Raw genomic sequence first — 12,964 nt, forward strand, 5'->3', positions numbered from 1 at the left:
TTTTTCCTCAAGCTCTAAGAATCATTCCAATGTTACTTGGTCAGTATAAGTGTATTTTGTCTGGATATTAAATTTTAATTTTTATGAAATTTGTGAAAGTGAGTAAGTATATGATCATTCAGCCTACACTGGGATGAAGTCTGTACTGTTTATGGAGAAAGCTGCTGCAAGCATAGTAAGAGTGTGAGCAACATGAAAAGGGCATGTTTAATGTATTGTAAAAAAAAAATTACTGTCAAAATCATTACATGAAAATAATTATTACTTATTTTAAGAATTTTACCTATTTATTAGACTTCAAAGTCTCTGTAAATCTCTACTTAAAGGAAACTAGTAATTCATTCAAAATCATTTATTGAGCATTGCCACACATCTGGCACTGCTTCTATTTCATTGTGATAAATTGAGCCAGTTTATTTATAAAGTATGCCTACAGTTAGGCTTTTCTCTAATCCAGGTTGGTGAAGCCTCAAGTTATCATAAAATGCCAAAGTTGTACTATATGCTCGATGTTTATGTTCAGTTACAAGGCTGTTGAATGCACAGAAGCAAGGATAACACTGATTTTTTCACTGGTCAGAATAAAAAATTATTGATTGCTCTTTTGCTTATAGTATTCATCAAGATGAATAGGTTCCTTCAAAATGCTTTGCTCTATGGTTTTTCTTTCAGCTGTTTCAGTGCAGGGCTTCCTAAAACAGAAGCCAACTGGGTGAATGTAATAAGTGATTTGAAAAAAATTGAAGATCTTATTCAAGTGAGTACTCATTTTTCCATAAAATGCCTGGTATAACTGCTATGGAGTTTGTCTCTCTCTCTGTTTTTCTGTCTGTCTTAAGGAAACCACACTTGAAACAATAATATTTTTGTAGAAATTTATGATCTTATAAAGCTCGAAAAGAAGTCTTTTCCTTACTGTTTTAGAACCTAATTATCTTTAAAACGTAATTTATAAGCGGCCCAGCCGGATGAGTTCTAGTCTGCACAGGTGAGGTATTCTCTTCCTTTATCTGGAGAAGCCAGATATCTTGGTGGCATCTGCAGGGAGAATGGCTTGACCCAGGGAACAGCTGTTGTTCCTTGTGGACTAAAGGCCCTCTTCTCCCACCTGAAGAAAACAGGTGGCCTGACCTAAGGAAGTGCTTCCTGCCATAGAAGATAATACCAGCTTCAGTGGAAGTCTCAATGGCACCAAGCATACCAAAATAGCACCACAAAGTTCTGAAAACTAAATTTTTATTGGAATCACAGCATTAAAAAATAGGTTAGAACTTGCATGCTAAATCCAAACAAGCTGACTGCATGTTAAAATAGAAGATTTAAATAGGACCAGAGTGTCCTAACATAATAGACATGAAGCCAAGATACAATTGAAAATCACCCATTGTACCAAGAAATAGGAAAGTTACAACTTAAATGAGAAAATAGAGTCAACAGATTACAAAATTGAAGTGGATCAGATGTTGGAATTCTCTGACATAGATTTGAAAGCAGATGTTATAAAAAGTGCTTCAAAAAGCAATTACAAATGCCCTTGAAGCAAATGAAAAACTAAATGCCTTAGCAAATAAATAGAAGATATGAAAGGAAACATATAGAAATTATAGAACTGAAAATATAACTGAAATATAAAGCAAACTGTAAAGGCTCATTAGCAGAATGAATGACAGAGGAATGATAGTTAATTTGACAACAGAATACTAGAGAGACAATTGACTTAAGAAAAAGAAAGCATCACTGATCTTGAGGACAGTAACAAAAGATTCAGCATTCCTATGGTTAGTATCATAGGAGAGTATGAGAATACACCAAGTAAAAGAGAGAGATTGGTTGAATTGATAAGAAAACACCACCCATCTATACTATCTATAAGCAGTTCACTTCTAGTACAATTGACATACGTAGGTTGAAATTTAAAAAGACAGAAAAAGATATAGCATACTATAATGGGTTGAATATTGTCCCCCCAAATTTCACATCCTCTTGGAACCTTAAAATGTGATCTTATTTTGAAATAATCTTTGCAAATATAATTAATGAAATTAAGATGAGATCATACTAGAGTAGGGGGGGCCCTAAATCCAATGGCGAGTGTCTTTATTAGAAAAGGAAAGGACACAGAGTAACTCATTGGGAAGAAAGCCATGTGAAGACAGAGGAAGAGATCAGAGTGATGCGGCTATAAGCCAAGGAAGGCCAGAGATTGCCAGGATCCACTAGAACCTTGGGAAGGTCAAGAAAGGATTCTTCTTTAGACCCCTCAGAAGGAACATGGCCCTACCAACACCTTGACTTTGGACTTCCAGTCTCCAGAACTGTAAATGAAGAGATTTCTGTTGTTTTAAACCACCCATCTTGTGGTAGTTTTTACAGCAGCTCTAGACTGATACACATGCATACATTAATTGTAAAAAGCAGAAGTGGCTATATTAACATCAAAGTTAATGTTATTAACATAAAGTAGACTTCACAGAAAATAAAGTTGCTATAATCCAGAGGGATATTACAAAATGATAAAAAATAAATCTGTGAGGAAAACATAATGTTCTTAAAGGTATACACATCAAACAACAAAGCCTCAAAATTTGTGAAGCAAAAAATAATAGGGATAAAAGAGAAATAGACAAATCCACAATTATTCTTGAGGACTTTACCGCCTCCTCCTCAGTAACTAATGGAAGTACTAGACAGAAAATCAGAAAGGGCATAAAAATACAATATAACCAACCAACAGGATCTAATTTAATACATAGAGCACTACACCCAACAACAGCAGAATATACTTTCTTTTATCAAGATTGAATATATATTGAGCCATAAAAGAAACTTTAAAAATTTTTTCAGAACTTAAATCATGCAGAATTTGTTCTCAAACCACAGTGGAATCAAACCAGAAATCAAGAAATTAAATACAATGGGCAAATCTCCAAATGCTTGGAAATTAAATACTATACCTCTATACAATCCATGGGTCAAAGAGTAAATCTCAAAGGATATTCATAATACATAGAATGAAAAAAATGAAATACAGCATATCAAGATATATGTGATGCAGCTAAAGCAATACTAACAGGACATTTTTAAAAATCAAATGAATACATTAGAAGAAAAGGAGAATTATCAAATCAAAAATCTAAGTTACCGCTCCAAGAAACTAGAAAAAGTAGAGCAAAATAAATTCAATACAAGCAGAACAAAGAAAATATTTAAATATAAGAGCCAAAATTAATGAAATTGAAATCAAGAAAACAATAGAAAAAATTAATGAAACATAAAACTGGTTATTTGGAAAATCAATACAATTGATCTTTAATTGACAGAAATAAAAAGAGAGAAGACACAAATCTCAGGAATGAAATTTGGGGCTGTCACTACAGAATCTGCAGTCATTAGAAGGATAATAAGAAAAACTATGAACAATTTTATGCTCACAAATCTGACAACTTAGAGGAAATGGACCAATTCTTCAGAAACCACAAACTACTGAAACATAATGAAGATGAAGTAGACAATCCAAACACTCATATAGTCACTAAATACATTGAATTCATCATACACAAGCTCCCAAAAAGGGACCTTCAAGTCTGCTGGTTACACTGAATCATTCTATCAAATATTTAGAGAAGCATTAACAACAATTGTACAGTCTCTTCTAGAAAATAGAAGAGGAAGGAACATTTTCCAGTTGATTTTAGGAGGCCAGTATTACTGTGATGCTAAAACCAAATAAAGACATTACTAAAAAAGACAACTACAAAAATATCTCCCATTAACTTAGATATTAAAATGCTCGATAAAATATTAACAAATCAAATTCAGCAATGTATAAAAAGAATTATACACCATGACCGAGTGAGATTTATTTCAGGTACACAAGTCTTGCTCAATTATTTGAAAATCAAGCAATGTAATCTACCCTATCAACAGGCTAAAGAAGAAAATCATATGTAGAAAAGGTATCTGAAAAAATGCAACACCTCTCATGGCCTGTGTCCCTCCCTATGCCTCCTGGATTTATATGTTGAAGAACTAATTGCCAATATCTCAAAATGTGATTGTATTTTGAGATAGGGTCAGTTAAAATGAGGTCATTAGGGCAGGTCCTACTGCAATATGACTGGTATCTTTAGAAAAACAGATAAGGGTATAGATACACAGAGATAGAAAACCACGTGAAGACACTGGGAGAAAATGGCCACCTATAAGCCAAGGAGGGAGGACTCTGAAGAAACCAACCCTGCTGGTACCCTGATTTCAGACCTCTAGCCTCCTGAATTGTGAGAAAATAAAGTTCTATTATTTAAGTCACCAAGTCTGTGGTACTTTTTATGGCAGCCCTAGCAGACTGATATAAACACCTATTGAAGATAAAATTTCTTAGAAAGTAGTTGTGGAGAACTGCCTCAACTTGATACAAAACATGTTCAAAAAGTCTAGAGCTACCATACTTAATGGTGAGTACAAGACTGAATGTTTTTCTGCTGGGACTGGAAACTAAGCAGGGATATCTTCTCTCACCACTTTTACTCAACATAATTGTCTGAGTTTTCTGTTGCTTATAACAGAATACTTGAAATGGGTAATTTATAAAGAAAGGAATTTATGTCTTATGGTTATGAGACTGAAAAGTTCAAGGTTGAGGAGCCACATCTGGTGAGGGCCTTCCTGCTGGTGGGTGCTCTCTCGAGTCCAGAGGTGAAACAAAGCATCACATGGCGAGGGGCTGAATGTGCTCATGTGCTAGCTCAGGTCTCTCTTCCTCTTCTTATAAAACTACCAGTTCCCTTTCCGTAATAACCCATTGATACTTTAATCCATGAGTGGACTAATCCATTCATGAGGGTAGAGCCATTGTGATCCAATTACCTCTTAAAGCCCCACCTCTCAATACTGCCACATTGGGGATTAAGTTTCAACCTGAATTTTGGAGGGGACATTCAAACCATAGCAATAATATTGGAAGTTTAGCCAAATTATGAAGCAGGAGAGAAAAAATGTATGAGAAAAAAATAAATAAAAGGCACACAGATTGGAAAGGAAAATTATACATCACCCCAAGTTTTTTGGAGAGAAAGTAGTAAAAATGGGTATATTTTGTTTAGAAAGTAATACAAATTAAAACCACAATGACATATTATTACATGTAGCTATAAGCATATACAAAATAAAAAATAGTGATGATGCTAAGTAAATATAAATGAACAAGGGTGATAATGCTGGCAAGGATGTGGAGAAACTGGATCATTCATACATTGCTGGTGATGATGTAAAATGATACAGCCACTGTATAAAACAGTTTGGCAGCATCCTATGAAACAAAACATGCATTTGCCTTACAATCCAACAATTGTACTCTTGGACATTCATCCTCGATAAATGAAAACTACGTGCACACAAAAATATGTACATGAATGTTCACAGAGATTTTTTCATGACTGCCAAAAACTGGAAACAAATGTGCTTCAGTTGGTAAAATCTGTGATATATCATGTCAGGGAATACTACAGAGCAATAAAAAGGAACAAACTAGTGATACCCACAAATTAGGTGGATCTCCAGGGTATTATGATGAGTGAAAAAAGCCAATCTTCATAAAGAAATTGTGGTACATTTATAAAATAGAATATTATCAAGTGATAAAAAGAAATAAGCTATCAAGCCATGAAAATAAATGGAGAAAACTTCAAAGCCATATTGTTGAGTGAAAGATGGGGACACCAATCTGAAAAGGCTTCACATTGTATGATCCCAACTATGACATTTTGAAAAAGGCAAAGCTATGGAGACAATAAAAAGATCAGTGGTTGCTAGAGGTTTGGAGGGAAGGAGAAATGGCTAGGCAGAGCACAGGCTACTTTTAAAGCCGTGAAAATATTAATATGTGATGATGGGTGGCATTATACATTTGTCAAAACCTGTAAAACATACAACACAAATAATGAGCCCTAATATTCTATACACTTAAGATCATAATAGTGACTCACCAACTATAACAAACACACCACACTAATGCAAGATATTAACAATAGGGAAACTGGGGTGGAGGACCAAGGGGTGTATAAGTCTCTGTACTTTCTGCTAGTTTTTCTGTAAACCTAAATGGCTCATAAAAATGTCTATCAATTCTTTTAAAAGCTAATTTCAGAAGGTTACATACGATATGAGTCCATTTACATAATATTCTTGAAATGACAAAATTATAGGAATGGAGAGCAGAGAAGTGGTTGTCAGAATTTAGAGAGATTGGGTGATGATGAGGTATGTATGGGGAGAAAGGTGACTTTGGTTATGAAAGAATAGCAGCAGAATCCTTGTGGTGATGGAACTATTTTGTGTCTTAACTGTGGTGGTGGTGATGTGAATCTATGCAAGTGATAAAATTGCATAAAACTTCACACATATGCATGCACGCACACTGTGGCACATAAAACTAGTGAAATCTGAACAAGGTGAGTGCATCATATTAATGTCAATTTTCTGATTGTAATACTGTACTGTGGTTATGGAAGATATTACCACTGGGGGAAGCTTGTTGAAGGGTACACAAGATCTCTCTGTATTTACTCTTACAGTTTAATATGAATTTTAAATTATCTCAAAATAAAAAAAAGAATTAAAAACAATTTAATGTTTTCAGTAGGTTGTTCTCATAATATTTAAAGCAGGGCATAGTTTTTAATATTGTCTAATTTTGTTTCCTTTCAGTCTATGCATATTGATGCTACTTTGTATACGGAAAGTGATGTTCACGTGAGTATACTTTTTTCAAAATTGCTATTTGTCTTGTTATTAAAGTTTTTAAAAGTATATTTTTGTAACAACTAAAATATGTGTAGTTTTAAAATCTAACTTTTGGTGTGTTTCTATAATATACGATCAATGAGTTTTATTAGTGATTGTTGAGATGGGACTTGGGGACAGATAGCTACATAAATGCTATTTTTGTAATGGTGCCAAATCAAAATATTAAAAGAGTCTTTTCCATCAATGTCAAACAAGATACATTATACGTTTTTGTGATGCAGTTGCATCATGATGCAATTAGATGCAAAAATCAGATTAACTGATTCAATTTAAGAGTAGCCAACATATCAATTATTTCCAATGCTGTAATGTATCACCATCTGCAATCATATTTTCCATAAATTGCTTAAAGTCATTCATGTTCTGCATTTTACATAATTCTCTACATTTGTCAGAAAAAGATTCTAATTATTCTCTGCGTGAGAAAAGAAACATAACCCATGAAACTTATTAGAACTGAAAAGTGGTCTTGAACTTGTTTCATGAATACCCTGACATTTCCTAAGGCATGTAGGATTTGTCATGTTGGTGGTGGTTCTTCCCTTCAGTATTGCTACTAAAACCAAGAAATGAATCCCCAACTTCACCTCAGGGAAAACAAACTCTATGTCCTCTCTCCATTATTCTTCAATTAGAACTTCTCTTACATAGATGACTTTCTAAGCATTGGAAAGAAACCATAGTCAGAAACTAGAAAAAAGAGATATTCACCAACCAATTGGGTCATGCTGCTGCACAAAGAAATTGTCTCCCTCCTCTGGCTTAAGCATGGATTCTGTTTTTCTTTGCATTTTTTGTAAAATGGAAAGTAGTCAGTTAGCCACCAAATTCAGCATCCCGAAATTGCTTTTTTGCAAGAAGATAACTTTGCAACCCATGGGTTATAGAAACAACCTTAGATTGAAGTTTAGATTTTAAAACTGACTCCACCACTTTTTACTTGTATTATCTTGGAAATTACTAAACATTTCTGAAGCTCAGTTCTATTATTGCTGATATGGTGACAGTATTTGTCTTTCAATCCTAAGCAGTGACTGTTGGGGTTAAGGAATATTACCAGTGGTGGGCACATGGGTGTATTCCTTCATTTTTTTTATCCATTCAGTAAGCATTTGTGAAGTGTCTGCAGGCTCCCAGGCACTGTGCAAGGTATCGAGGACACAAAGTCAAATAATGGTCAAATCCCTAGATATTCCTTGTGTCCTTTCTTTAAGTTATTGTTAAAGTAAATGTTGTGGAAAACATATTTTTGTGGCACCTAAGAGAGCCTTTTCTGATTTGATCAGCCTGTGAGTGGACACTAGTCCTGCTTTGATTTTTCTAATAAATTTCTTGGAATTACTTCTCTCCCTCTGGAACTTTGGAACTTGAAAGAACAGTATAATTAGCAGCTACCACTATTTAAAATGTTAACAACACAATTTGATTCTAAAAATTCTTACAAATAAGCTGTCTATATTGATGTTTTCAGACTCTAAGGCCAGTATTATTACCCTTTCCACAGGGGAAATGTGCTCAGTGAGAAAAACTGGCCACTATTTCTACATTTTCTAGTTTCATGTTCTTCTGTACAATATTGCCATCCTTCTTGATTGTGTTTCGTTGTTTTGTTTTGGTTTTTATTTTAAAGCCAAAAGAAAAAAATTAAGCTGCCTCCTATGTAAAATTTCTTAAGGATATTGCGTATCTTTATAAAATATTTGGATTGACTTTTTGAAAATCAAAATTACATCAGTATGAAAATTAATAATCACAAAAAAGTAATTGTTCTTTATAACTTTTATTTTTAGCCCAGTTGCAAAGTAACAGCAATGAAATGCTTTCTCTTGGAGTTACAAGTTATTTCACATGAGTCCGGAGACACAAGTATTCATGATACAGTAGAAAATCTTATCATCCTAGCAAACAACAGTTTGTCTGCTAATGGGGTGAGTTTTCCAACAGTTGCTCAGAGTTGCATCTTATGTTTTGGGCCTGATTTGGAGAAGTCATTCATGGACGAGCAGATCCTCCTAAGGGTCAATCAGGAGAAGGAGTCCTGTTCCAGTGGAGTGGTGTGCAAAAGTGGCACCATCTCCAGCATGCACACAGTGCTAAACTGTTCAATGATTGATTCAGTAGACAGACATTTACAGAATAATGCCAGGTAGTGTGCTTCAGTGCTAGAATCATAGTGGCAAACCAGACAAACAGGTCACTGACCTCAAGGTGTTTATTGTCAGGTGCAGTGGATAGACATTAATCTAATTACATACTCAAATGTCTAACATCAATAATAGTAACTCACATTTATTGAGTTATTACTGTGTGCCAGACACTATTCTTTGAGCTTTAAATTGATAATTCATTTAATTCTCATGATAAATCTATGAGATAGTTATCTTTATTTCTGTTTGAATGTTGAAGAAATTGTAGCACTGAGAGCTTGGATCACTTGCTTCAGTTCATAGAGCTAGTAAAATGGGGAGCCACAACTCTTACCCGAGCAATCTGTCTGCAGAGTCTGTTATTTCATGAGAAGATAAATGCTTTAAAAAGATAACAATGAAAATATTAATGATTCGAGTATAATCTGGGACATCCCAGGCAACTTGAGCAGTAGAGGGTTCCAGGAGAGCAAATTCTAGGTATTCGTATGATAGGCTGGGGAATCAGCTGTGCAAAGGCCCTGAAGTGCAAAGAATTAGGGCTTTCATGGCACAACACCAGTGCCCAAAGCAAGGTAGAGAGAAAGCAGTTTTGCAACAAAGAGGCATAATCAAATTAGTTCATTTCATAAATACTTTTTAGCCCTCAGGAGACAGTATGAAAAAATACCCATAATCCCTGCTGTTAAAGAGGGAGGCAACAGAAATAAACCAACCACTCAGCAAATTAGTAATAAGTTAGTTATTTATGAAGTCCAGTGGTGAAAAAGGAGGCAGGGTAGGGGGACTAGGGCTCCAGTTAAGTTAGGCTGAACTAATAAGCTGCCATTTGACAAAGATGTGAGGGAATGAGCCTTAAGGGTATCTAGGGACATATGTTCAGGCAAAGACAACTGAAAGTGCAAAGACCCTAAGCTTGTGTGGGTGGACGCCTTGAATTTTCTCTAAAAATACAAGGCTGCTCTAGGTCTTTGCTTCAGTGTCACCTTCTCAGTGATTTACCTATTTACAGTTGCAATCCCTTCCCTATTTGAGCACTCCCTGTCCCCTTCTCTGCATGTCCCATATCTGGAATAGGATATATTTTATGTAATGGGTATTGTCTGTTTTTCCCTACTAGAACGTCAGCTTAAAATGGACAAGTGTTTTTGTTTTTTATTAGTACTATATCCAAATTCCCAGAACAGTGTCTCATATATATTAAATACTTTACATATGTATGAAATGAATTTATTAAGGTTTATAATACTCTTATGATGTTATCTCCATCTTATTGGTGGAAAGAGTGAGCCACGCAACAGGTAACTCATGGCAAAATAAATGATGAGCTCTTTAATGTGAATGTTGATAGTCACCCTCATCATGACAGAGTGTGACATACGTGCTGGAATGCGTGGGCAGGACTGCACAGTCAGAAGACCTGGATGTGAAGAATTTCAGTTGATTATGTCAGTTGAGATGAGTCAATATCTCTGTCTTCCTATCTGACATGATTATTTTCAGGATCAAATAGGACAGCATTATATGAAATATGACAGTGCTTGACATAGAGGATGTGCTTGATAAGTGTTGATGATTCTGAATTCCAAATAGTTAATGGATATAAAATCTAATTTTTATTTTTGCTGGCACAGCCTTCATGGTTCAGATGATCTCTAAAAAGTTTATTCTTAATTGCTACATTTGGAACATTCTAGTTATCCATGAGACTGTGTTTGAATTACAACAATTTGTGGTATTCACCTAAATGGCTCAATTCAACCAATGGGTGATTACAGTGTGTCAGGCCCTGTGCTGAATGCTAGGGAAACAAACATACTGGCTTTGCCCTTCTGGCAGAGAGCTTAGAGAATAGTATTACAGTATAAAAAGAGTAAAACTTCATAATATGAATAGAATACATGAGATATTGTGAGAGAGGTCTAAATAAGGGGTTCTGAGGTATAAAGATGGGACATTGAGTCCAGCCCTGGGAACCCAGGGGTTCAGAGAAGCTCCCTAAAAGAGTACCTGAATAATCTTAAGTGTGAGTAGCAGCAGCTAAAATAGGAAAGAATGTAACAGAGAGAAAAGCAAAGGCAGAGAGGCATCTAATAGTATGCTGTGCATGGCAAGGAAAGCCAGACGTTCACTCAGTGTTTCTAGGGCATAACATTGAGGCACGGGGGATATGTGAAACAAATAGGTAAGGAATAGCTTATGAAGAGCCTGTGTGCTATGCAGGGAGGCATGGTCTTTATGCTAGAAGCAGATGATAGGAAACCATTGAAGGGCTCAAAGCAGGAACTCCATGGTCTGATAGACACAGCTTATTTTTCTCAGTGTCCTTAACCCATTGTTGGAAAAATAAACATATATGAAATCTGCCAGTTCTCTTTTCTCATAGTTCTTCCTAATATGCTATTTATTTGCTGAAGCTTTCATATCTCAAGACCTCACCATATGGTACAAACGATATGATATTCCCATTCCCATGAATGTATATTTAATTTAATTATAAATTGCCAATTTAATCTCTCTCTATATTTTGCAGAATGTAACGGAATCTGGATGCAAAGAATGTGAGGAAATGGAGGAAAAAAATATTAAAGAATTTTTGCAGAGTTTTGTACATATTGTCCAAATGTTCATCAACACTTCTTGATTGCAGTTGATTCTTTTAAAAGTGTTTCTGTTATTAACAAACATCACTCTGCTGCTTAGACATAACAAAACACTCAGCATTTCAAATGTGTTGTCAAAACGTTTTTCTGTCAAGAAGATGATCAGACCTTGGATCAGATGAACTCTTAGAAATGAAGGCAGAAAAATGTCATTGAGTAATATAGTGACTATGAACTTCTCTCAGACTTACTTTACTCATTTGTTTTTAATTTATTATTGAAATTGTACATATTTGTGGAATAATGTAAAATGTTGAATAAAAATATGTACAAGTGTTGTTTTTTAAGTTGCACTGATATTTTACCTCTTATCGCAAAATACCATTTGTTTAAGGGTGATAGTCAAATTATGTATTGGTGGGGCTGGTTACCAATGCTGCAGGTCAACAGCTATGCTGGTATGCTCCTGCCAGTGTGGAACCACTGACTACTGGCTCTCATTGACTTCCTTACTAAGCATAGCAAACAGAGGAAGAATTTGTTGTCAATAAGAAAAAGAAGAACTATATGTGAATCCTCTTCTTTACACTGTAATTTAGTTATTGATGTATAAAGAAACTGTTATGAAATAAAGAAATTGCAATAACTGGCATATAATGCCCATCAGTAAATCTTGGTGGTGGTGGCAATAATAAACTTCTACTGATAGGTAGAATGGTGTGCAAGCTTGTCCAACCATGGATTGGAGGCCACATGCAGCCCAGGACAACTTTGAATGTGGCCCAACACAAATTCATAAACTTTCATACAACTCATTTTTAGCTCATCAGCTATCATTAGTGGTAGTGTATTTAAAGTGTGGCCCAAGACAATTCTTCTTATTCCAGTGTGGCCCAGGGAAATCAAAAGATTGGATGCCCCTGATACAGAAAACTAATAGTGACAGTGTTTATATTTCATGCTTTCCCAAATACAGGTATTTTATTTTCACATTCTTTTTGCCATGTTTATATAATAATAAAAAAAAACCCTGTTGATTTGTTGGAGCCATTGTTATCTGACAGAAAATAATTGTTTCTATTTTTTGCACTACACTGTCTAAAACTAGCAAGCTCTCTTCTAATGGAACTGTAAGAAAGATGAAATATTTTTGTTTTTTAATAAATTTATTTTACCTTAATTCTGGTAATACTCACTGAGTGACTGTGGGGTGGGAAATGATCTCTTAAGAATTTGATTTCTCTCTATTCCACAGTACAAACTCGTTCTCTGTTGAAACATTCTTCTATCACCCCAGTGCCCTATCCATGTACATGTGTTCTTATTGCTCTAGTCAAACGGTGCTTATAAATATCTTTCAGAAAGTTTAGAATAAATCTGTACCCTATTTGACTTCCAATAATCATGTAT

At 35.0% G+C, this 12,964-nt stretch overlaps 1 protein-coding gene across 7 annotated transcripts in view; it reads left to right on the forward strand.

Moving 5' to 3' along the window:
- Positions 1-12,734, forward strand: part of IL15 (interleukin 15) — a 106,959-nt gene extending 94,225 nt beyond the window's left edge. For all 7 annotated transcript variants that reach the window (XM_063664141.1, XM_054485946.2, XM_054485949.2 and 4 more), the window contains 4 exons: positions 673-757; positions 6,706-6,750; positions 8,595-8,732; positions 11,485-12,734. In XM_063664141.1, the coding sequence (XP_063520211.1) occupies positions 673-757; positions 6,706-6,750; positions 8,595-8,732; positions 11,485-11,595 (379 nt within the window). In that variant the 3' untranslated portion in view covers positions 11,596-12,734. The remainder of the gene's footprint in view (positions 1-672; positions 758-6,705; positions 6,751-8,594; positions 8,733-11,484) is intronic.
- The last annotated feature ends 230 nt before the right edge of the window (positions 12,735-12,964 follow it).

Source organism: Pongo pygmaeus, chromosome 3 (genome assembly GCF_028885625.2).
Source record: "Pongo pygmaeus isolate AG05252 chromosome 3, NHGRI_mPonPyg2-v2.0_pri, whole genome shotgun sequence".
NCBI lineage: Eukaryota > Metazoa > Chordata > Mammalia > Primates > Hominidae > Pongo > Pongo pygmaeus.